Below are 24523 nucleotides of genomic sequence, written 5' to 3'. Positions count from 1 at the left end.
CTTACATTATCTGTTGAAGACTAAGGATAAAATGAAGGATTCCTTCCCTGGGATTACTTATTAGCAACAAAGAAGGTCTTTGATATTAAACTAATTTCTAAGACATCATGTCTTTGAAACTATAGGCCCAATGGAGAAATGGTACACACTTCCATTTTCCTGTCTGTGACTTTAGTCAATTTAAGTACACATGAACCAACAACACAGGTTCTGCTTTCTTCCCCTTAGCTTGCTGAACATAGCAGAGTATGTGAGATTTTTGTGATGAATATTTAGATATCTGTGATTCACAGATCTGTCAGTGAATGAATCTGACAGCTTGCTTGTATATGATGGTGTAAACCCTAGGGTGTGTCTCACATGAATCCATAAATGAGTCTTGACATCTGTATATCATCCACCATTTGCTCCTTAACTTGCTTTGGTTGCCATCTGGTGTCTTTGTCACCCAAGTTCTTCAAAGTGCTTTCCCCAGAGTTCACGCCTAAGCCTTTCCACATGGCACTGCCAACTCCATTGGGTATTGCTGTCTTCTGGGATACCTTTCCCAGGAATTGCTGCTACTTCTGTCGGACATGGGTTTCCTGTGCCTTGTTGCTCATGTGTTAGAATCCTAAATGAATGGATGCTAGCTTTCTATATCAATGGGAGGGAAGATGGAAGAAATTTTGGAGGAGTTGGGTGAGAGGAAAAAATAAGAAGAATATATTGTATGAAAAAAACTATTTTCAGTAAAAGAAAGAAAAAATGTGCTTATAGGCAGCAGACTTCTGTGGCGGTAAGGAGGAAAAGGATACTAGCAGCTGGGAATTTCCTTTATATTTCAAATATAGGAGTTGGTTAGTTCTGAGTTTTCTTCCAACAAGGCTGTTACCAGAATTCAGCTGTATAGCTTGTGTATCTCATTGCTCTTGCATTCAAAACGAAAACAAGAAAAAGAAATTAGCAATGGAAATGGGTTTACTTATCATTGAGGAAATTGTGGAATGTGCCTGTGGCAGATTTACTGCTTACACAAATCAAGAGACTAAAAATTGCAAAATATATTGATTTTAAGAGTGAGTTGAAGGAGACAAGGGAGGAGAGGGGAAAGGTAGAAATGATGTAAATACAGTACTCATGTATGGAATTCTTTTAGAAAATAGACCTTTTAAATTTAGATTATCTTAAGATTTTTGTGTGTATGTGTTCATGTGCTTATGTGTTTAAGTGTATGAATGTACATATGAATGCACATGTGTGTGGAGACCAGTGGTCAGTTCTTCACTTTTTTTTCTGAACAAGGCCTCTCACTAAACCTGGAGATCATTGATTGGCTGCCAATTAGCTCCAGAGATTCTCCTGTCTTTTCCAACACCTCTTGTCCCACACTTGGTAACATACATGCACTAACATGCCCACCTTTTGTACATGTGTTTTAGGCACCTGAATTCAGATACTTACATATAACTCTCTTGTAACTGAGCAATCTCCTAGCTCCACCACACCTCCAACATTTTAGTGTAAGAAAATTTCAAGGATACAGAAACTTTGAAAGTAATATACAGCAAACACCCTTATAGTCAATATTCATATTTTATTGCTAATATTCTCTTGTTCACAAGTCAATTTCACTTTTGGAATATATTTCAAGCAAAACACATGGTAAGAAAGTACAGATATTAGTATCCTCTACCCCCAAAGATTTAATACATGTGCCAATAATTTCATGTTTCTATAGTTCTTCCTTTTTGTATTTGTGGTGTAAGTATGTGTTCACATGTGTGTGTACACGTGTACACACAAGTAAATGTCCTGAGTATGTGCATGTCTTCTTTCCAGTCTCTTTTTTTCTTTTCATGGTTAAATTTTCTATTTAACGAAATAAGCAAATCCTAAAAGTATACTTGATGTGTTTCGATAAATGCATTATGTCTATATTACCCATATTATTATAAATTCTTTTATTTTCTTTTTGCCTGTTCAAAACACTTTCTTTGGAGTGTGGTAATCATAAAGACGTATGTATATATCTTCAAATGCAGTTATTAATTAATATTCAAAAAGTAAGCCCCAACGGCCACACCTTTAATTCCAGCATGCGGGAGGCAGAGGCAGGCGGAGCTCTGTGAGTTCGAGGCCAGCCTGGTCTACAGAATGAGTTCGAGGACAGGCACCAAAACATTACAGAGAAACCCTGTCTCAAAAAACCAAAACCAAAACCAACCAAACAAACAAAAAAAACCCTGAGCCTCACATATAACCAGTATTCAGAAGTGTCCCATGTGTCTTTTCCAATCACCAACACCGACTTTACTCCCTTAATTTCAGAGTTCTATAAAATGACTCAGAAAATGGCCTTAGAAAATATTTTAGTGAGACACTTTCTCAGTAATTAGTTAGAATCCCCATCATCTCCCATTCACTGTGAGATATTGGAGAAGGAGCTAATTAGTTTGGTTTGCATATTAAGAATCATTCCTGCTTTCTAATAACCACAACGCATTTTAAAGTTAATATTAAGTTGTTATGATGAGTTTTCTCCTAAAGGATCCCTTCATGAGAAATACTAAGACACTATTTTCTCCAATTTGCTAACCCCTGAACTAAAGTCACTAGAGAAGCAAGCTTGTGTTTAAAACCCAGCAGAGGCTATCACTGCTATGAAAGTCTATTACTCAACTCCCTACTCCCCAAATAAAGAAGAATATGAAACAGAGAATATGACTTTAATTAATAGTTTTAATTTTACCAAGTGAAAACATATGGGGTGGTAACAGATACTGCACAAGAAACTGACTGCCTATTTGCAAGCTGTTATGGGTGAAGGGTAAGGTCCCTGATGCCTTTGCCAGATTTCTTTTTTAGCTGGTTGAACAACAGTCTTCACAGGGGTCAAATTGGGAGGAATAAGGCTCTTAAAGTCTCTCTCTAAAAACAAAAACTCACGTCAAATAATCACTGGACACATGGATGATGAAAAGTTTCAATAAAAGGGTTGCGGGGAGGGTCAGTGGCAGAAGACAGCCAAGAAAGAAGGTTTTGGTGGCTCCTGTTATGTCTTCTATATTTGCTCCACTTTTAAAAGACCTGCTTTATTTTCTAGTTTTAAATAGCTTACTAGAGTCTATTGTTGTGCACAACTATACTGGATAGAGTTACAAATTGAATCCCCAAACTACCCATGGTTAGTGAAATAACTATTATAACAAAGCTGACTAGCAGACATATAGTAGGTAGACTAGAAACATGGAATGGCAAGACATGGAGGAATACAGAGGTGTAGTCATGAGTATAGATATAAAGGCAAACACTGCTAGGCTCCTATCTCCCAAATTTTAAAGCACTATGCTTTGTCATAATTTATGGTTAGATATTAGTCATTGGGTTGGACACACACATCTCTTCATGGTGTTTTATTGAATTTGTGTTTCCCTGAAACCAGAGTAAAGACACTAAACAGAACAGGATATCCCCAAACACTTAGAGTATACAAAATGGAGGCTCAAATGATGTTGCAGGAGGGTCATGGTAAGATAATGAAGTTGGAAAAATGATAATGAAGTTGGAGCTGGAAACTAGCTCACTATATGACCATCTGATTAAGACATTGGACATTGTGATTGTTCATAACTGTTCAAAATTCACTTCTTGCTTGGCTGAAGGAGACCTTGAGAATGATTTTGTGACCAAGTGTATATAAAGACTGTATAAACTTAATACTATTGAAGAGACCTTAGAAAATTTGGATGACAAAAAAAGAAAAAAGATGAAAGACTTAAAATACTGAGTTTGGGGCAAAACATTCTGAATAGGGGCAGGGGATGGCTGAGTCCTGCTTTACATTTGTCTGCTTTCTCAATATTATAAGGAATTTAACCAATCTAAAGTTCTTACCAAATTTACCTTTAAGAGATGCCACAAAATAGTACGAAGTTGAGAATAATGAGACCATATATTTCTAAAATTTTTACAAGTTCAAAAATCAGAAAGGGAAGAGTGTCAGTGATGGATGGAACAAGGGAAACTCAAAGAAAGAGGTGCTGAATAAATTTCAGGATTCAGCTAGATCCCAGGCTAACTTCATTCAGATTCAATTTAGCAATTCAGTCACCGTTTTCCTTTACAAAGTTCTAGCTTATATTGTGAGACACTATAATCTTTGCGGATTGAATCAAGTCTAATATTACCACATATTTATCATGACTTTGACAGAAGAGCGATGATTATGATTCATTTAATCAACCATGAGAAGATATATCAAGATAAAGGAAAAGAAAGACCCCAGTTCTTCTAAGATTCAGGATCTCAATTAAAGACAGGAGATGTCTAGCTCTTGCAACTCTATGAATAACATTCAAAATATTCAGGGAAATATCAATTTCTGTGTTATTTTATTAACTAGTTTTCATCATATAAGACACTCACTGCCATTGGGGTGTAAGATTGGTACTAATGTTTAAAACCAATATAAGAACAGTAATGACAGGCAGGAGCCCAGACAGCAACAAGAATACATAAGTAGGGCAATGGATTAGTGTTAGAGGTAGGAAGGACACAGTGGCAGGATGAGATAAGTTAGAAGAAATAGTCCTATGTAGAGACAGGCACTGGATGGTCATAGCTCAAAATTTACTGTTATTTCATCATGTAAAGGAATGTCACTACTTGAGTTGTCTGCCTGACCTCATAAGAAAAAGTAAGTATATTGAAAGGGACTCTCTCTTAAATCTCTGGAAAGATTCTAATTTTATAGTGTGGATAACAAATCCTATATTAGAAAAAGAGTAAATAGAAATATCATTGAAAAACAAAGAATTTACAACTGACATCTAGCAGGCAAAAGTGGTCTGTTATTTATGGCTTACCAGTTTCCATTCTAACATGTTTTCAAACATTATTTTTATAGCGAATACCACTGATTGAACTGCTAACATTTGCAGTAAACATCCCAAATAACAAATAGACATTATTGTATGGAGAAATGTGGCAAAGAAAACATGAAGAAAAAGGTGACCCAAGGTATGCCTTTAATCCTAGCACTCAGGAGGCAGAGGTAGGCAGATCTCTGAGTTCAAGGCCAGGCTGGTCTACAGAGCAAGTTCCAGAAAAGGCTCCAAAGCCTTGTCTTGAAAAATCAAAACCAAAACCAAAACAACAAAGAAGAGGTCAACCAAAATGATTTTCTTGGGAAGAAAGTAGATGGAGAGAACAAGGGAGTGATGAGTTTCCTTTCTACTGTGGTTCAAACTATTCCACGTTTCTGATCATATCTCTAGGATAGATATTGATATGTGTAAATACAGTCTTTAGATACAGAAAAGAGACTAGATTATTTGGGTGACTTATTTATAGACAGTAATATAAGGGAGTTTACTGACAACTATCTAAGGTGTAAGAAGAGGAAGAAGTGGGAGACTGTGGCAAGGGGGGAATTGGAGACTAATATCTTTATTCAAGGCAGATATGAAGAAGTTTCCTTCCTGCTTTTCCCTTGTCACAGGTATTTTGAACATCCATAGATAAAACCAAGGTTGACTTCTTGTGCTGACAAGAATTTTTGGCTAAAACTCACTGAGACAAGTCCAGTGTGTTCATTCTAAAAGGAAAATAGAACAGAAAATTTTACTGATTACATGGGAGGTAGAAGTAAAAATGAAAATAGGAAGACAGTGAAAAGAGAAAAGCATGTTGGAGAATAGCGTTGGCCACTGAGCAGGAACTGGCTGACTCTAGGTTCAAAGCCCTTTTCATCACACACATTATATTCCACTTCAGGGCATTTCACCTTTTCACAAACTCTGGCTAATGTTCAGTTCTTGAGATGACCACCTACTGATCCAGAAGTGGAAGGGAATATATGCTGAGTTGACTGAAAAGTTCAGAAATAAAATAGTACAACAGAAACATCCACACCACACTGATGAGGGAAGTCCTTCTGTGTATATATGCGTGTCTTATTGGTTGATTAAATAAAGCACTGTTGGCCAATAGGGAAGCAAGATAGGTGGGACCAGGAGTGGAGGAGGATTCTGGGAAAGAGAGGCACAGTGAGTCACAATGTAGGACACGGGAGAAGTAACATGCCCAGACCCTTCCTCTGGTAAGGGTAGACCACATGGAAATACTTAGATTAGCAATTATGGGTTAAATACTTAAATCAGAGCTAGCCAGTGAGAAACCAAGCAAATGGCCAACAGCTTATAATTAATATAGCGTCCTGTGTGTTATATGGGGGCTGAGACAGTAGTGGGACCCAAGTGGCTAACTGTGGCAGGGCCCGAGCGGCTGGCAGGAAGACTACATGCTATACCACACCTGTAAAGAGAAATGTGAAAATAGTTGTGTGAAGGTTATCATTAGAGACAAGAGTGTCAGGAGATAACTGCTTAGTAAGTAAGGATAGGAATTGGGCAATTATTCCTGGGTTTTCTGTTTGTCTTCCAACATAACTCAATGCTACTTTTCCATCGGTATGCTAGATTTTGTGGGTAGCATGCACAAATGCAACATGTAGGTACAGAAAATTGAGATTACATGGGCAGCTTTCAGCAAAGAGATCAGCACAATTATATTCATAATGTAAGAATGATTTTTTTAAAGGCATGGTTTGTTCTAAGGAGTAGAATAATCACAGTGGAGTGATTTTATATAATGTGCTGCACCTGACTGGATCTTGCTGTAGTTGTCTTTTAATTGAATCAGCTGGAGCCACTAATTCACTTGTTCACAAATGTCTCCCAAGTTTGATTTCTCCTGATAATCTAAATGTGTGGGACTATTTTCCCAGTCCCACTGTAATCTCTGTAAGTAAAGCAATGTAATAGAAGTGACAACAATAACCAGGAGCAAAACAGGAAACACCAATATATGAAGGTCATAAGTAGAATGAAAGAAGGTGACAGAGCGGTGATTACTGTTGGGCAGCACTCGGTACACTCCTTCTAGCCTTCTTACATGATCCAAAGAATTTCTATTGCATTCTGTAGCTTATATGAGTAAACACAATCAGAAGCGTATGGAAAGCAGATAAGTGTCTGCCAACAACTTCATTAAGGACACTGATGTGACAACAATAACTACCCCATATCCCAGGATTAAATGTGGTAAAGAATGAGGGTATGTTCAAAGGGGAGTAGTGGGTGACTACTTTCGTATCACGGAAAATACTTGCAGGTTCTTGATACTGCTATGCCTCCTATTATAACTTTCCAAGACATTTCACTTTTTCTTCAGTTGTAGATTTCATTTTGTGAGCTGGCTACTTGAAAACATTATGTGGGAATATCATGCTCAAGTCTCACTTAAACCTCTGAAAACCATGACACCATGGAAATGTCCACTGAGCACCTAAAGTATATAAAGGAAAATACAGGGTGTTAAAGTTAGTGACAGAAGTTAAGGCTTATGTCTCCGAGGAAGAGCTTGCTGACTGCTGGATTCCACTCACTTAAAATATAACCATGTTGAAGGCATTTGTTTTATTCCAAGGTTTTACTGGACTTTTTTGAGCTGCCAACACACCAATCTCAAGTTTTTATATTAATGCTGTCTTAGCTTGGGTTACTATTGCTGGGAAGAGACACCAAGACCAAGGCAACTTTTATAAAAGGAAGCATTTAATTGGGGGCTTGCTTGTGGTTTCAGAAGTTTAGTCTGTTATCATCATGGTAGGGAACATGACAGCAGACAGATAGAGTGCTGGAGAAATAACAGAGTTACATCCTAATATGTAGGTCAAGAGAAAGACCTTGAACTTGACATGGACTTCTGAAATACACCTCTTCCAACCTCATACCTCTTAATCCTTTTCAAATAGTTCTACTCCCTAATAATTAAACCATTCTTACTCAAACCACCACAAATGCCAAATATCTCGAAAACCTCGGTAAAACATCTTACTTGATAAAAAGTGGTTATCAAACAGCTGAAATCAGTAAGTTAAATATAAGGGTGAGGAGAAATGGGATAAAGAAGAACGCTTAGAAGCTAGGGGAAAGTAGCTGGTTGAGGGGAAATCTGCCTAATTTTTAGCTCTCAATTTATCTGTATCATTTGAGAATAAGTTTTGATTTATTTCACAGATTCCTAAATACAACTACAGTCATAAACAGACATACTCCTTTGCATTTTGCAGACTGAGGCCTGATTCCTCCCAAAGCCTCAGCAAAACACTATTTCAGCCAAGCTGACAGACAAAAATCCAGTTTGTGAGCAATTATACGAACAAATGGGCTAGCAGTTAGGATGCTGCAGAGCTGCAGTGAGCCATGATTCCCAGTCAGGTGCTACATTAAGGGTAAACAAGCAGAACCTTCAGTGGGCTGTGGAGCCAAGCTATAGTGTTCAGTGAGTTGGTTATGATAAATGTACCTTTCCTCCCCGTCTCTCTCTGTTTCTCTCTCTGTGTTCCTCCCCCCTCACTCCTTCTGTCTCCCTCTCTCAAATTCTCTCTGTTGCCTGTGATGGCTTTGAACTCACAATCAACCTGACTCAGTTTCCCTAGGTTCTGGGGTTATAAAGTCCTTGCCATTGCCATGGCTTGATTGAGATACAGTTTTGATTCACTGTATTTTCAGTTTATGATGCATTCATTGGGAGGTAAAATCTGCCAGGTTGAGTAACATCAGTATACCCAGAAGTGGCAATGCTGGGTTACATGGTAGTTTCATTTTCAGAGGTTTTTAAGGCAATTCTTTATCACTTACCAAAATGGCCATGCTAATTTATATTCCCACCAACCATGTACAAGAATTACCCTTTCTCAGACAAATATGGTATGTGCTCACTCATCAGTGGATATTAGACACAAAGCAAAGGATAACCAGCTTACAGTCTGGAACCCCAGAGAAACCAGCTAACAAAGAGAACCCTAAGAGACATACATGGACCCGCCTAGAAAGAGGAGGATCTCCTGAGACTTTCATATAATAACTTATGGAGGCAGGTGCAGAGAGTCACAAGTACCCAGTGGACCAAGCTCCCTGAGTCTAGTTAAAGAGAGGGAGGAGCAATGCTATCAGCAGAGGGGTCAAGACCAGGATGGGAAAACTCACAGAAACTGCTGACATGAGCTAATGGGAGCTCACTTACTCGGGATTGACAGCTGGGCGACCTGCATAGGAGTGAAGTAGGCCCTCTGAATGAAGGAGATAGTGGGAGGCTTGGGCAGTTTGTGGAGCCACTGGCAGTGGGACCAGGACCTATTTCTAATGAATGCACTGGCTTTTTGGAGCCCATTTCCTATGGAGAGATACCACGCTCATACTAGACACAGGGGGAAGGGCCCTGATCCTGTCTTAATGTAGTGATGGGATAGACTTCATTGACTCCCCATGGGAGGCCTCACCCTCTCTGAGGAGCAGATGTGGAGTGAGATGAGGGGAAGGTGGAGGGAGTAGGAAGAGAGGAAGGAGGAAGAACTGGGATAAGGCTGTAAAAATATGTAAAAGAATTATCCTTTCTCTACGTCTTTACCAACATTTTCAATTTGCAACATAATGACTAAGAAAGCTCTATATCAGTTTTGGCTGTATTTTCTATCAAAATTGTGTTCCTTTTTATTTTCTTCTCCTCTTTCTCTAATGATTTCTTGGGCGCTTGTACATTTTGATGACTGCTTATGGACCTTTGTCTTCTTTATTATCACATTCCCTTCTGTACAATAAGTACATTTGTAAGCTCACTCTACAATGTCATTGCTAAGTTACTCTAAGATCCCAAGGTCCCTGTTGTACTAAGTGGAATTTCTGTTAAGCCCATTTTATTATTTCATGGGGATTTTAACAATTACAACTCATGATTAGATACTCAATTACTTTTGTGGGTTTACACTAAATATCAAAATCAGTGCTACTTGCCTAATTGCCATAGTGGTATCTTTTCCTTTGGTTGTCTTAGTGAACTTTGCACAGGGAAGCAATTAGAAGACATGAGGGAAAGCAGAGAGATAGGTTGAAAGGAATCCTACTGCTCATATACAGGGTGAGTTAAAATTCTTTTCTCCTTTTCTAAGTATTAAATATCTGCATCTGGCTATTTGCCTCTGTAATGATGGAAATATTGCCTGAAACATGAGCAGTGAAGAAACTCATTTAGATTTGTATGCTATGCTAGGTTTCATCATCAGGATCACCTTTCTATCACATTGCATCTTTCTGATCCAGAACACTGTTGCTCATATCTGAGCACGGCTGTATAAGATGAGCCATGAATTTATGCCTAAGGTATTTATTCAAGGTCCTGTAAACAGTTCCTGGCTAATTCTCTAAGCCCATTATTTACAAATTTGGTGTTTGAACAATTAGCATTCAATGAAGGCTATCCAAAATTTGATGATTCAAAGTTCCAGATGACTTTGGTATTATCTGATCTCCACGTAAGTAAATCATTTTCCTTCAGGTAGTGTGGATGACTTCGACCCGGAAATAAACTCACTTGAGGCTTACGTTTAGAGTATTTATTTTCAATATTTCTTGCACGTACAATTGTCCTTATGGTGCATTTTGTAATAGAAGAAAACAAGCACAAGGTGTGTTAGGTGCCTTTTACTAAGTTGATAATAGATCATGGGTGAGAAATGGGAAAGTGACCTGCTGGAGGGACAAGAAAAGCAGTAGAATGTGGGCTTGGAAGGCTGCCAAGGACAACCAACAATCTGTCTTATCATTTGCATGAAGGCTGTATCTACCTTTAGTGCTATTTGAATTGTTCATCAGGGTGATGCTTCAACACAAAAATGCAAAGTAATTGTGGTGGCTTACGTTACCAGGTTCCTAATGACAGACAAGTCTTTTTCTGGAAACCAGATCCATTCTCTAACAGGGATGGGGTGGGGGTAGGGTGGGGGTGGGGTATGGGTGGGGTGGGGGTGGGGTAGGGGTGGGGTTAAAGTCAAGAGGGAAAGATTACACCATACCAATTAGCACTTGATTAGAGGTTACTTGAGGTTTTTACTAGTTTTTCTCTAATTCAATCACCAAATATATTTTGACATCTTCTAAGTGGTTAGAATATTGAAGCATATACTTGATCACCTCCCCAATGGGACTTCAGTCTATTTGGAGCTATTTGTTAGGATGTAAAAGTAATTGTGAATTTATAACTGCTACTTGTGAAGAAATAGCCTCTGATATCTTTCATTTTGTTTTTAGCAGCTTTACTGAGGTATGATTGATTTATTCTAAAATTCATCCACTTGTCTCTGATGATTTTTGAGGCATAAATCAGATCATGTCCGTCTCCTGCTTGAAACGTATCAATGATTTTCTATTGCTCTTTAGCCTGCCTAGTAAAGCCTTGCTCTGGTCTAGATAAAATTGCATTTTGACAATTCAGGGAAAACATGGCGATCAGAATCTTGGCATGTGATGTTCTGTTTAATGGCCTTTTCCTGATTTCTCAGGTAAATGGATCTTTCTCACCCTTTAGAGCATCTCTTAAAATAAGATTTCTTCAAAATTTTCTCTGACTACAGTACATGCAGTCCTGATTTCTTTTTTTTTTTCTTTTTTCTTTTTTTGGTTTTACGAGACAGGGTTTCTCTGTATTGTTTTGGAGGCTGTTGGTCCAGCCTGCAGTCCTGATTTCTTACATTGTGCTTCTCTTCATTCTTTGTCTCTCTCCATGACAGTTTCCACAGCTAGGCAAGACTGCTCTCATCAATATGATTATAAGTTTCTTGAGGACATGGTGTTCTGTCTTCTTTGTAGTGGAGTGAATTCAGTTTGGGGCACTAAAATTTTACATACATACATACATACATACATACATACATACATACATACATATAAATTCCTAGGGGCTGGCGAGTTGCCTCAGTGGGTAAAGGCACTTGCCATCCAGTCTGATGATCTGAATTCAATATCTGGAGCCCACATGATAGTAAGAGAGAATCAACTTCCACAAGTTGTCCTTGACCTCCATATGTGTGCTCTTCCCACCCCACCCATATACACTAAGAATGAAATAAAAATAAAAAGAGACTGTGTGTACGTTTAGGGTTTACTACCCCAAATGTGTGTAGACTAGTGGTGTTTCATTGACTGTTGAATGTTACCAGACAGATGATAGGAGGGAGGAAACAGTAATTACCATCAATCTTTGTAGTTATTTGACTTGGCTCATGTCTACTGAACATGATAGTAATATATAAGACTTACATTTGCTGCATCTACATTTGACTATTGTACTTTTAACTAATTTATTTTGTTGCACTTTTATTGGTCTATTAAGATTTAGTGATAATGGGTTCGTCTTTATAAGTAGTTAAGAAGTTCTCTTTATTAAAAAACATGTACTGAAGCACTGACATTTTGACATAAGAAGAAAATGGACAAAACAGAAATAAAACAAGCAGAAGGGAAGAAAGAATAAGCACAGGTTGAGTACTGACTCTACTCAGTACTTCACAGACACAATGAGTTGCTGTTTACAACGTCTACTTCTTCAGTAAAAGGTAGACTTTGCTAAGTAAATAGACTTTGGTCCTGCTGGGCAGCCCAAAGATGAGCTCTGAAGAAAGCATTACCTAAGATTTAAAGACCTGACTGTCCCACATAACAGAGGTGGGGGCATGGGATTTGGGTAGAAGGAAAGAGAAGGGAAAAAAGAGCTAATATCATGGATGATACTGTGGCCAGAATAGAAGTAAAATTTTCCTCGCAGGGAAGTTAATAAACTAGTTTCTAGTTTCAGTTACTAACATTTTCCACATGAAAACAACAACAGAGTTTGCTTGTAAGTGAACGAAGGACCACAGTCCAAGAATAGATGGTTGCTACCTGATGATGGTCCAAGTTAATATTTTTATTTGCTTTTGAATTGTGTAAAACTGTTATGCAGCATTACAAACTGATTTTAAGTTTTGATATATTCTGTGGCTAGCAGCATGACACTGCAGTGATCGGGGCAGAGGCTGTGAGCTGTTTCTACTGAGTCATGTAGCTGCCAGAGTAAATGACAACACTCTGTAGTGTCCTGTGTTGCTCAGCTATGAAATTCAGTATCTTAGGCTACTAAACACATTATCAGGTTATGATATTTTCAACCTATGATATAACCCCATAAAATCATGGAACACCTGTGTATACATCTACTAAGTAGCCCTATTTTAGAGACAGCATATAATTCTACCTACTCATCTTGTTAAAATATTGACTAGGTGGTGATTCTTTCTTGTAAATTTTACGAAGGAAGGAGGGAAGGGTAAGAGATTCAGAGAGGCGTGGGGAAGCATTTTTTGGAGGAAGAGGAATGGGTATCTAAAGTAATCTACTTTAAGCTGACTAATGTTCGTGGTCCTCCACAGAATGATAGGAGTTTAGACTTCAGACAAATACCCCATTCCTCTGTCTCTTGGTATTCTGATTGTATTAAATCTCTGTTCCAAGAAGAAACTGAATCCTGAGCTACCAGAGAGGCTGTCTACTCAAGGGAAGTGGCAGTGTTTCCTGGCACTTTGGGACCAGTAGCAGCTTCTCAGGCCCCAAGTCCACTTCCCTTGCTTACAAAACCAGGCTCCAACCCAGTGACCTCTCGGTTTACATGCCATCTGCTGAGAAGATCACAACACGTGCCTTGGAGCATTTGACTTTTTATATAGAACATTACAATTGGGAGCACAAAGGAAGGGAAAACAAAGAACAGGACAGGAAGACCTTGAAAGGGGAAGGGAGCAGAAGGGACTGGTTGGTATTGGCAAGCCGTGCAGCTTGACTCAATCTCATTTGCTTTCTCTTGAAACAAAGTAGATTCTTCTCTGTTTTAGGCTCACTCCAAGATTTGGTGAGCAAAGCAGTCATTTCTTCAAGCCTAGGTTCCTCCTGGGTATACTTTTGTATTCTACTTTATGAGGGATGATTTTTGAATTAGTAAAATTAAAAAAATGGTATCATCTAATATCTCTCTTCAAATCTCTCCTATCATTATATGTGTAAGGGAGATGTAGAGCAAAGAGATGGCAAGAGGAAAAAGGGAAGGGGGAGCTATAGCTATAGAAGAGAGGAATGAGAGACCAGGATTAGGAGAGCAAGAATGGATTGGGGTGGAGATAGCAGGACGCAGTATGCTTTTTTAGATGCATTCCATTTTCGGGCTGCTTTAAAACAGATTCACAAAGCTTTCCTTGTTTTAGTTTTCCTTGTTGATTTTTTAAGCCGGTCAGTGTCTCATTCTAAGCGTCCTACCCCATGCACCTCCTAAGTGCTCCGAGTACATGCCCAGCAAACCATGCTCAGCTTACTCTTCTTCTTTATAAAGCTCCTTTGTCTTTGACCATGCCATTCTCAAAAATCTATAGCACGCCCTTCATATTTTTGTATCTCTGCATTTACACAGGTCAAAGGACAACCCTTAGTAGTCTATTTTCTCTCTCTATCCCATGGGTCCTGGGGGTGGAATTTAGGCTATCGGGTTTGGTGGCAAGTACCTCCACCTACTGAGCCATCCCACTAATCCACCTTTGCACTAACTCTTACATGACCTTTGTGAAGCTGACCTTTTGTCTTGCTGAGATGCGCTGGTGGACTGCGCAGGAAGATCAAGTCACTTCACAAACAGATTGTATTGCTTTGGGCAAGTTGAAGTTGAGTATCGTTTCTGAGTCCATTTCCTGATTTTTCTAAAAGATTTAAGAAGGTGGCAGGCACGAAGCCTCTACTCATAGGTCTTTTAAGATGATCAAAGAAGTTCCAAGAAAATAGCACGCACAGCAGGGAGGAGTCAAAGACACATTGCCACCTGTCCCTTTTCTCCCCTGCACAATACCCTGCTTGATTGCCTGTCCTTGATATTTTCTACCACTGCCAGCTGACATTCCCTCTTTTCGACTTGCAGGGTCAGTAGGTGTCCCCAACACTGGGGAACTGTCAGGTGTTCTAAAGCAGTGGTTAAATGATGCAGCACTCAATGTGCCCTGCTATGGCTTATGTTTTCCCCTGGGCACCTCAAGTGCTTTGATTATTTGGCTTGATTTCTGGGGTGTCCTGAACATCTGCCATTGGGCCATTTCAACCTGGACCTAATTTGCCTTGTATCACCGGCTGGGCTACGTTGATTAGTTCTTTGGATTCTCATCTCTGTTTAGAAGTTAGCTAAGGGCACTCACAGCCCTCTTGGCTTTTGCCCATCTGGACTGATTTTAATGCTTCAGTCTGCCTTGAGGACAGCAGGTCTGTGGTTTTGCTCCCCTACCTACGTGCATATAGCATCTACCTAGTTGCTGTATTCACACTCTCCTCCACAGTTAACCTGGGTGACATCTAAAGAGGAGGAAATGTATAACTAGAAGTGACCTTGGCGTGTTTTAACATTTTATTCTTAAATATGCCACCTTCACATCTTTCTATTTAAATCTGTATCTGAGCCAAAATTTGCCTAATTCTTTTTACATTGACTATGCTTTTGAGACTTAAACAGCTATTTCTTCTTTGTTCTAAAAGATGGTGTCTACGAAATCACAGATTTGTTGGGATAGTTATTTTTAATATATATTCATATATTTATTATAAATTCAAAACCAATAAGCTCTAAAGAGGTTTTGTCATGTACTACTTAACACTAGTTCATGGGAAATAGTGATCTGGTCTCTATCCTGTATCTAGAAATTAATAAATAGGTGCAGAGACATGGCAAGGAAACACATTTTAAGGACTTAAACTTGACTCTTAGCTCATAGGCTAGTACTTTGATTTGCATCATGCCGCATTACCTCTATCCTTTACATCAATCCTTAATCTTTTAAATATCAATTTTTAAATTTATTAATTAAATGTTTTCATTTAATTTACATCCAGACGCAATTTCCCCTCCCTCATCTCCTCCTTCCCCCCCCTCTCTATACCTACCCACTCTCCCTCCCTCTCCTTTCAGAAAGGGCCAGGCCTCCTATTGGTTTGAACAAAGCATGGCAGTACTAAGTTGAGGCAGGACCAAGCTCCTCCCCCAGTGTCAAAGCTGGGTGAGGCAACCCAGCATGGGGAATAGGTTCACAACAACTAGTTCAAGTGCCAGGGACAAGTCCGGATCCCACTGCTAGAAGCCCCACAAACAGACCAAGCTTCACAATTGTCACACATGCAGAGGGCCTAGTTTGCTCCCATGCAAGTTCCCTAGTTGTCTGTCCAGAGTCTGTGAGCTCCTATGAGCCCAGGTTAGTTGTTTCTATGGGTGTCCTTGTGATGACCTTGACCACCCCAGTTCATATAGTCCCTCCACCTTCTCTTCAACAGAAATCCCAGAGCTCAGCCCAGTGTTTGGCTGTGGATCTCTGCATCTGCGGTTCTATTATGACAATTAGGGAGTCACCAATCTGATTATAGGCAACAGCCAGTTCAGGCAACCTCTCTACTATTTCTGGAGTCATCCTTGTGTATTCCTGGTAAATTCCCTGGCACTTGGTTACTCCCTAAGCCCAAAATACCCACCCCCCCTCAAGACATCTCTTTCATTACTCTTCCCCTCTGTCCCGCCCCCAACCTGCCCAACCTGAACCCTCATGTTTCCGTTCCCCTCACCCCCAATTTACCCAGGACATCTCTTCTATTTCCTCTTCCCAGGGAAATCCATGCTTCCTTGTCTGGGCCCTCCCTGTTGCCTAGCCTCTCTGGGGCTGTGGATTAAAGCCCGGTTATCTTTTACACTTAATGTCCACTTACCAGTGAGTACATATCATGTTTATCTTTCTGGGTCTGGGTTACCTCACTCATGATGTCAATCCCTAAACTCAACCTAGGATTTTACATACAGTATCTGAGCTACTCTTGTCGACCTATATGAAAAAAGCAAATCATGATATGCCTGGCAGTGCAGTGTAAAAGGTCCTGACTTAGTACCCTGCCATATGGGAAAGAGACACAGCTTAACTGACAGGTCACATACATATTAGTTATCCCCAGGGACTTGAGCAGAGTAACAGCACTGTTCTAAAGGATAAAACAATTAATTCCAGAACAACCTCTAGCAAAAGAAGACAACACCAAAGGACATGGGATTTGTAAGAGAGTTACTTGCTTAACTGGAATGCCTACTTCTAGCCTGGCCAGATCACTTCTCTGATTTGTGTTCCTGGTAGAAGCTTTTGTTTCTCACAGAGATTTTAGCAAGATAAGCTGGTTTGCAGCTTGTTTTGCACTTACAGTATACGCACTGACCTGTGAACAGCCTCTGTCGATGAATTCATGGGATTCCCACCTCCTCCTTTTTTTTTTCTTTTTTTTTCTTTTTTTTTATTAATATTTTTTATTTTCCATTTTAAATTTAGATAAGAAACAAGGTTGCTTCACAAGTCAGTACGAGGTCCCTCTCCCTTTCCCTCCCCTCCTCCCGTGCCCTCCCCGCATCCCCCACCCCCCCCCGTTATCCCCTCATTCCCCCAGGGAGGGTGAGGCCCTCCATGGGGGTGTCCATAGTCTGTCATTTCATATAGGGCAGGGCCTAGACCCTTTCCCAAGAGTTCAGGGTGAGAGTGCACCTCACATTGTTCTATGGGAGTCCAAAGTCCGTGTGTATACTTGGTATGGGTACTGATCTGCTGCCCAAGGCTCAATAGATTACCTAGGCCTCCTCACTGACACCCAGATTCAGGGGGTCTTGATCAGTCCCATGCTGGATTCCCAGGCTGATGCCTGGGATTCTAGAGTTAACCTTTGTCTGGTCAGCTGTTTCTGGGGGTTAAACCAGCCCAGTCTTAATCCCTTTGATCATCATCCCACCTCCTCCTTTGAAGACAGTCTCCAAGGAGGTTTGTGTGAAAGGACCTAGAAATTTTTCATAGATATTTGGAGCTCAGAATCCAACAGGACACTTGGAGTGATGGTGCAGGTGACTATAAGAAGCTCAGGCAGGGCGAGTGTTCTTGGATTTGCATTTGTAGAAGAGAAGAGTGCTTCTGTGCTGTTGTAACACCAAGACTCTGACTGGAGTTTTGTTTCCCCGAGTATATAAGTATCTTCAGTTTTCACCCAGCTGGCTCATCTTCAAAGGCCAGATGGCTCATCTTGGAAGGAAACATCTTGGTTCCACTTCCTTTTTTTGACCATCCAAATGACTTCTAAATGGTTTTTCTTTACTCTGTATGTGTATGTCATTGCTAGAGGTGTTTGGAGTATTTTTATGTGCTTTAAAATTTCTGGAAACCATGAGAGGGACTATTTGTTTCATTATTATCATCAGATTTGAGTAGGAGTTTCTATACCTATCACTCAAGTAATACGGAGTGCAGGGACCTATGGAAACTACATGGCTGAGTTCAAATGAAAAGAAGGTCAGTCGCTAGAGGAAGAAGTGGCAGCTCAAAGCACAATGAATGAGTTCGTGTTTTCATGACTCACACTGACATAATACTATACATTATTTTCTTTTTGAAGGAATAGATTTTGCTTGTTCTTGAAAGAGGCATTTCCCTAAGGTCTCATTATCATGAATAGTGTGCTCCAGATTCAACTCACCATTCATTTCTAGCTTGCTCTAGTTTTCTGTTGCTCTTGGTTTGTTCTCTCTTGGTATGTCTCTGTGTCTGTCTGTCTATCCCCTTCTCTATTGAACAAACTCGTGCCTTTGTGCCCTTGTGGATATTAGCTAAATACTGTAAAACTGAGCTGCATCCTTATTCATTGTACCCCCAACATGGTCTCGCTATGAAACCTAGAATGGTCTTGAACTTGAAATCTTCTTGTCTATACCTCCTAATTGCTGTGTTTACAGGAGTATAACACCATGCTAGATAGCAATTCTCTCTTGCTGTTCCATCACTCTGCAGGCTATTTTTTGGAGGAATCTGTTCTGGATCTCAACATTAAAAGCAAAGCATATTTGAAAGATTGTTATTAGGCATAAAGACATCTAGCTGGAATTTTAGAGGAAGGATCGTTTTATGTCTACACCAACCAAGACAATCACTGACATAAATGGGCTTGTATCTTCTCAAGCAGAACTTGCCTCAAGGAGTCCAGTGAGCTGGTAGCCTCTACCTTCAGGTGCTATCAAGATCTGCCTTAACTTTCAAGAGAAATTTGTGTTCTTCCTTGACATCTACAAGCCACTGGTAGATGAAAGAATGGCTGAAATGACTTGCTATTTGATGTCTTTGCAAAGGAGTTCTTCATTGTCCTGGCCAAGACTTTCTCAAAGATACACCATAGTCTGCGGCTCTTCTTGAGGATTCTTCTTCTTTCCTTTCTTCAGTGATATCAGGATGTATAATGGAATCTGAAGTCTTTCCTTCCTTCTACTGTCTCTCTTCCTTGTCTTTCACTGGTATCACTCCCAAGAAATATCTTGCCTTTCTAGTTATGTTTTAGCGTCAATTTCAAAGGGTCTCATCTAACTCATGGGAGAAGTCTCTATTTCCATCTCTACATCCACAGCAAGGAAACTGAGGTCTCTATGGTAACTCAAGTCAACCAAAAAATTCTAAATCCCAACTCAGTATTCTTTCTCAAACTTTGACCAACTATGCATGACCATAGCTAGTGTCTGCAGATATATGAAGAAATCACATTCTACTTTTTACTTGAATATTAAGCACTATTTCACTTTTATTAAATCTGTTTTAGCTCCATGTGAGATAATGTCTGAAAAACTTTGGTTTTAATGTCCTAATTATGTATTTCCCTAATGTTTATTAAGGACAAAAGTTTTCATTAAGTAAAAACTGGTATGGGCACTATCTAAAGTCACCTCACCTCATGCATGGTCAGTAAATACATAAAGTCTTACATTTTAAACATTATGCTGTATATATAACTGCCTTGTGGAGCATAGGAGGCTGAGGTAAAGATAAAATGAGAGGGATGAAGGTAGGAAAATGGAAGAATGTAAACAGACTATTGGTTAGGAAGAAACTGAAAAACTCATCAAAACTGTTTCAGGTACCTTGGTGTAGCATCCATTATTTCCTGCCACACAACCTAGTCTAACCTCCATTGACTTAAGACATCACTTACATACCAGTTGTCAAAAACCCAAATTGAGTATATGAACTAAGGACTGGATTTTTTTCTTCTACAACAATCTATTGATTCATTCTCAAAATGGATGGAAGTGCTTCACTGTGAGCAGCTTAGTGAAGACATACATTAAATCAGAAGTCAGCAGCATCTGGATACTTTCTAAGAAAGAGGCTTGAGCAGTGGTTTTTTTCATTTAAAAACATTTGTAAATAAAACAAGATATTTCCCTTAATTTAAGAAATTTAAGAGCACGATTACAGTAATCATTTTCCATTGCGCAAATATTCTTTTAGTTTAACAGCTTTGTAATGATAATGATTTTGCTGTGCTAATGAAACAAAACTATGGTTTGGACTTGTGATAATTTAATAGATTCTTAGTAGTATAGTGATAATTTAACATCCCATTTTCAGTTCATAGAGACAGTATTATATAATACCTTTACCTTAGACATTTCTAATTTATAAGTCATCTTGTCACTCACTAGACAAGTTGTCCTTTTAGAATAAGAAGAGATAAAGGGTGGCCTTGATGGAATACTAGCTTCTTGGATGTCATGGATTTTAAAAGCATAAGGTGTTTGAATATCCAGATCCAGGTTGTATTTTGTGTGAGTGCATCACGTTGTATCTGATTTGAAAAGAGCTGTTAGTCTATAACAGCACAAATCATGTACTGGTGTGCATGTGTACTTGGATTTATTGGGAGCCATCTTGTATCCTCTGTCTCTTGGTTTACATTTCAAACCTAATTGAAACAGTTGACATCCAAATTGAATCTAAGAATATTGACGAACTATATCTGATTACTATTACCATTATTGTTATTATTTATGGTGTTGGAGATTGAAAGAAATGTCTGCTTCTACCCAAGGCAAGTACTCTACTACTGAGCTATTTCCTGGGTAATTTTTGGAATGTTTTTATTTTCAGATGGGATTTCACTATGTTTACCAGGATGACCTTGAAGCTGCTAGGCAGCACAGGAAAATTTTGAATTCTGACCATTCCTCAGCCTCCCAAGTAGCTGGGATTATAGGTTGGTTCCACCAGGCCCGACTCAAATTATCTTTTAAATAAGAAGACAGCAAAATAGAATACAAAGCCACCATAGGCTGGTTGGATATTTACTGAATTTATTTCTCTAGGCACATTAGGTGCTTCCTGGTTTTCCTTTATGGCTGATTATATATGACACAAACTAAATGGTCTATATTGCCCAGGGACACTAGAACTATTTTTTGTTCTTACCAGGTTAGCAAGCATGTAGTGATAACCTCTTGAATGTTTCCCCAGGATCACAACCTGCAGAAAGAAGAAATGAGAAATATTCCTTATTCAGGGGCATTTTTCAATTATACAATCAGTGGAATGGCTAGAATGAACACTTTTAAATGATCAACAACGTGGTGTGATTGTTTTTACTACAGTAGAACTGCTGCTAATCAGAGTAGGCTCCTTTTTTGTTGTATTTCACTTGTAGCCAGATAAAACAGGAATAGTTGTCAATATCAAAGTGAAAATGTCAAAACAAGGGGATAAAAACACTTGAAACTTCCAGGTCAGTAGCACCATTGTCACTTAAAATAGATGGCAAAAGCAGAGCTGATGATCCTTCACCCATGAACTGGATTTCTGTACTTAGCTGTTGAAATGGAAAATAAGCTGAACTTAGCATACAAATTAGAAAATAGAATGTACTGTACATTTTTTGTTATCTGGAAAGCTTAGGGAATAGAGCACTCAAAGAATGGGGTTAATGGGATTTTCAGGTTAACTGAGGTTGTTTTGCTTATTGAAAACTTCTCTAAATGCTTGCCTTCCTTTTCTTGCCTTAACATGAATGATGTGTGGCTATCTGTATATCTTTTGACACTGAAGGCAATGCCCTAGGATACTCAGAGGTGTTTTCCTTCAGGGGAGATTTGGCAATGTCAGACAACATATTTGGCTGCCATTGCTGGGAAGTTTGCTATTAGCATATAGTGAATAAAGTCAGATATGCTGCTAGATGTCTTCCATGTTTAAGACAGTCCCCACAACCATAATCATCTGGTCTCAAATGGCAGCTGTAGTGAGTGTGAGAAACACTTCCTCAGAGTCATCATAATTATCATTATTTTCGTCAGTAGTGCTCTATTACATACTTAGCCTTCAGTTTACAAAGTACACTTCACTGTCTCATTATGTCAGTGGGCTAAATATTTTCCAACCAAATGAACTGGCTGTCTTTTTCTTTTTCTAAATGCATATGTTTATTTCCTTGTAACAAAGTGCAGCAAGGTTTTTGGTTCATTAAGCATTTTATAAAGCATCGAGACACTGGCACTGTCCTAGATAAAGGGAACAAGGAAGGGGACAGTGCACAGATTAAAGGAATAACCTGGTGTGCACTCAGGTTAGGTATCAACCTGAAGCTAATATGATAAGTAAAATAAGGGAAAACTATAAATATGATGTTTGCAACAAATCTTAGAAGGAAGTAATGCAAGGTAGAGGCTGTAGGACTTAGCTTTATTGTGAGTTTCTTTTTGGATACAGCTGTCAGGGATATGACAACAATGGGTGAAGGCCTCAGAATTGTCTACATAGCAAACTGGAGGTATATATGAAAGTCTTCAATAATAATAGTTACCACAACTGCCCTTATTTTAATGTCTAAAATATGCTTGCTTTGTACTAGATGCTGCATGTGTGAGTAATTCCTAGAAAATTTGAAGTTTAATTTTACACATGAAGAATCATAGCCCAAAGGAAGTTTAAATAGTTTCTCCAAGGCCACAGAGTCAGAAAATGGTAAATATGGAATTAAAAACTGGCTCTTTCTTCTCATGGAAATACTGGCAGTGCAGTTGAATCCTCCACATCTGAGGGTTCCACATCCATACATCTAAACAGTTCCACATTGAAAACATCTGAAAAAATAATTTCAAATAGAACATATGCAGACTATTTTCTTGTCTTTGTTCCTTCAAACAATGCAGTGCAACTATTTATTTAGTATTTATGTGATAGTAATTATTAATATGAGTAATATATGTGTTGCTTAAAGAGTATAGAAAGATGTTAATAGGATCTTTGCAAATACTATGCTGTTTAAAATAAGGGACTGATACACCTACCTCTTTTGGTAAATAGCAGAGTTGGAGGACTGCTTCAGAACAAGTACCCTCAGCATGACTGTATGTCATGTTTCAATTTGCCTCATGAGTTTGTCAACTTTATGGTGGTGTCTACATTTCATACGCGCTGGAAAGGTTGTACATTATTTATCTGAACGAATGCTGATGGAAGCCAGGCCTGTGCATGGTAGAAATTCACTCTACTGCTTAGCACCAATTCACTCTATTGCTTAGCACTATCCTCAGCTCTAGAACACTACTTGAACTAGGCTGGCTGCTTCCCAGTTTTAGTATAGAACGCAATAGGTTACACGAACCATTCAGCAGTTTCTTATAAAATGGACTTTGTGTTATATTTTATCATCTGATTAGAGGCTAATCTACATGCTCTGAGTTTGTTTAAAGTAGATTAGGCTGAGCTAGGGTTTGAGATAGGATAAGGATAATATCTGCATTTTGGCTTACTATATTTTCAATTTCCAATCATTTTAGTAATGCTAAATGATGATGATATTTTTTGTAGAGGAGGAATACAAGACATGTAAGACATGAGACAGAAAGGAAAGGTCCCATGGAGGATACAGATTTAGGTTGGCCCATAGAAATGGAATGGTACCTTTGAGTAGAGTATCATGTTTATTTTGCTGTTATTATAAGAACTCAAGTAATTTATTTGTGTGTGCGTGTGTGTGTGTGTGTTTGTGTGTGTGTGTGTGTGTGTGACAGAGAGGGGGGAGGGGAAGAGAATGAGAGAGCACAAGAGAGATGTTTTCAATTAATGTAAAATATGAACCACATTTCAGACTGATTATTTATGAAGGAAAAGAAAGGTTAATGAATGTCTTGAGGGGTGATTTCTCATGCTGCCATGACACAAAATAAGCTGTTAGGTGTCTTCTGGGATGCATGCTTCAGTGTCTGCTTGTGAGAAACATCCTTGCTGGAGACATTTGTTAACTTTTGGTGGCAAGTTGGGACCATGCATTTGTTGAATTTTTAATTCACTGACAACCCTCAACATAATAAAACTACAGGGTTTTGAATTCTTCAAGAAAAATGAGCAATATTCCTAAGGATATGTGACAAACTCAAAGAAAAATAAGGAAGTCTGTTTTAGGGGAGGTGAAGCTTTTCCCCATAAGGAAGAAGGCAAGAAGGAAAAAGAGACAATGGTAGTGTCATCAGAAGAGGCCTGGAAGACAATGCAGAGGTTAGATTTGGTCATGTACTCACTGCTTGACTGTGGTCTCAACTTTCAGAGCCTCCATGAACTAAAGACACAATTCAGCAACTTGCTTTTCTAGCAAGGTTCCTCTGATCAAGCTGGAGAATATCTCAAAACGTATTTTAGATGTGAATAATGAAATATGCCACATTACTTCCATATAGAGAGGGGTTGTTCATCAAGACATTGTATTTTCAGCTCCAGGGAAACTTGAAACTGTTAGAATAACTGCTTTGGTCCGTGCCCAGA

At 39.0% G+C, this 24523-nt stretch overlaps 1 protein-coding gene across 7 annotated transcripts in view; it reads right to left on the bottom strand.

The window, feature by feature from the left end:
• Gria3 (glutamate ionotropic receptor AMPA type subunit 3) overlaps window positions 1–24523 on the bottom strand; it is a 271976-nt gene that overhangs the window by 87429 nt on the left and 160024 nt on the right. For all 7 annotated transcript variants that reach the window (XR_005876856.1, XM_021231035.2, XM_013118241.3 and 4 more), the window contains one exon: window positions 21179–21232. Coding sequence is in view for 6 of the 7 variants with exons in the window: in XM_021231035.2 (XP_021086694.1) it covers window positions 21179–21232 (54 nt within the window). In the remaining variant the exon portion in view is untranslated. The remainder of the gene's footprint in view (window positions 1–21178; window positions 21233–24523) is intronic.

This window comes from Mesocricetus auratus, unplaced genomic scaffold, assembly GCF_017639785.1.
Source record: "Mesocricetus auratus isolate SY011 unplaced genomic scaffold, BCM_Maur_2.0 Super-Scaffold_100003, whole genome shotgun sequence".
In the NCBI taxonomy this organism is placed as follows: domain Eukaryota; kingdom Metazoa; phylum Chordata; class Mammalia; order Rodentia; family Cricetidae; genus Mesocricetus; species Mesocricetus auratus.
This window is presented reverse-complemented; position numbering and strand designations above follow the sequence as displayed.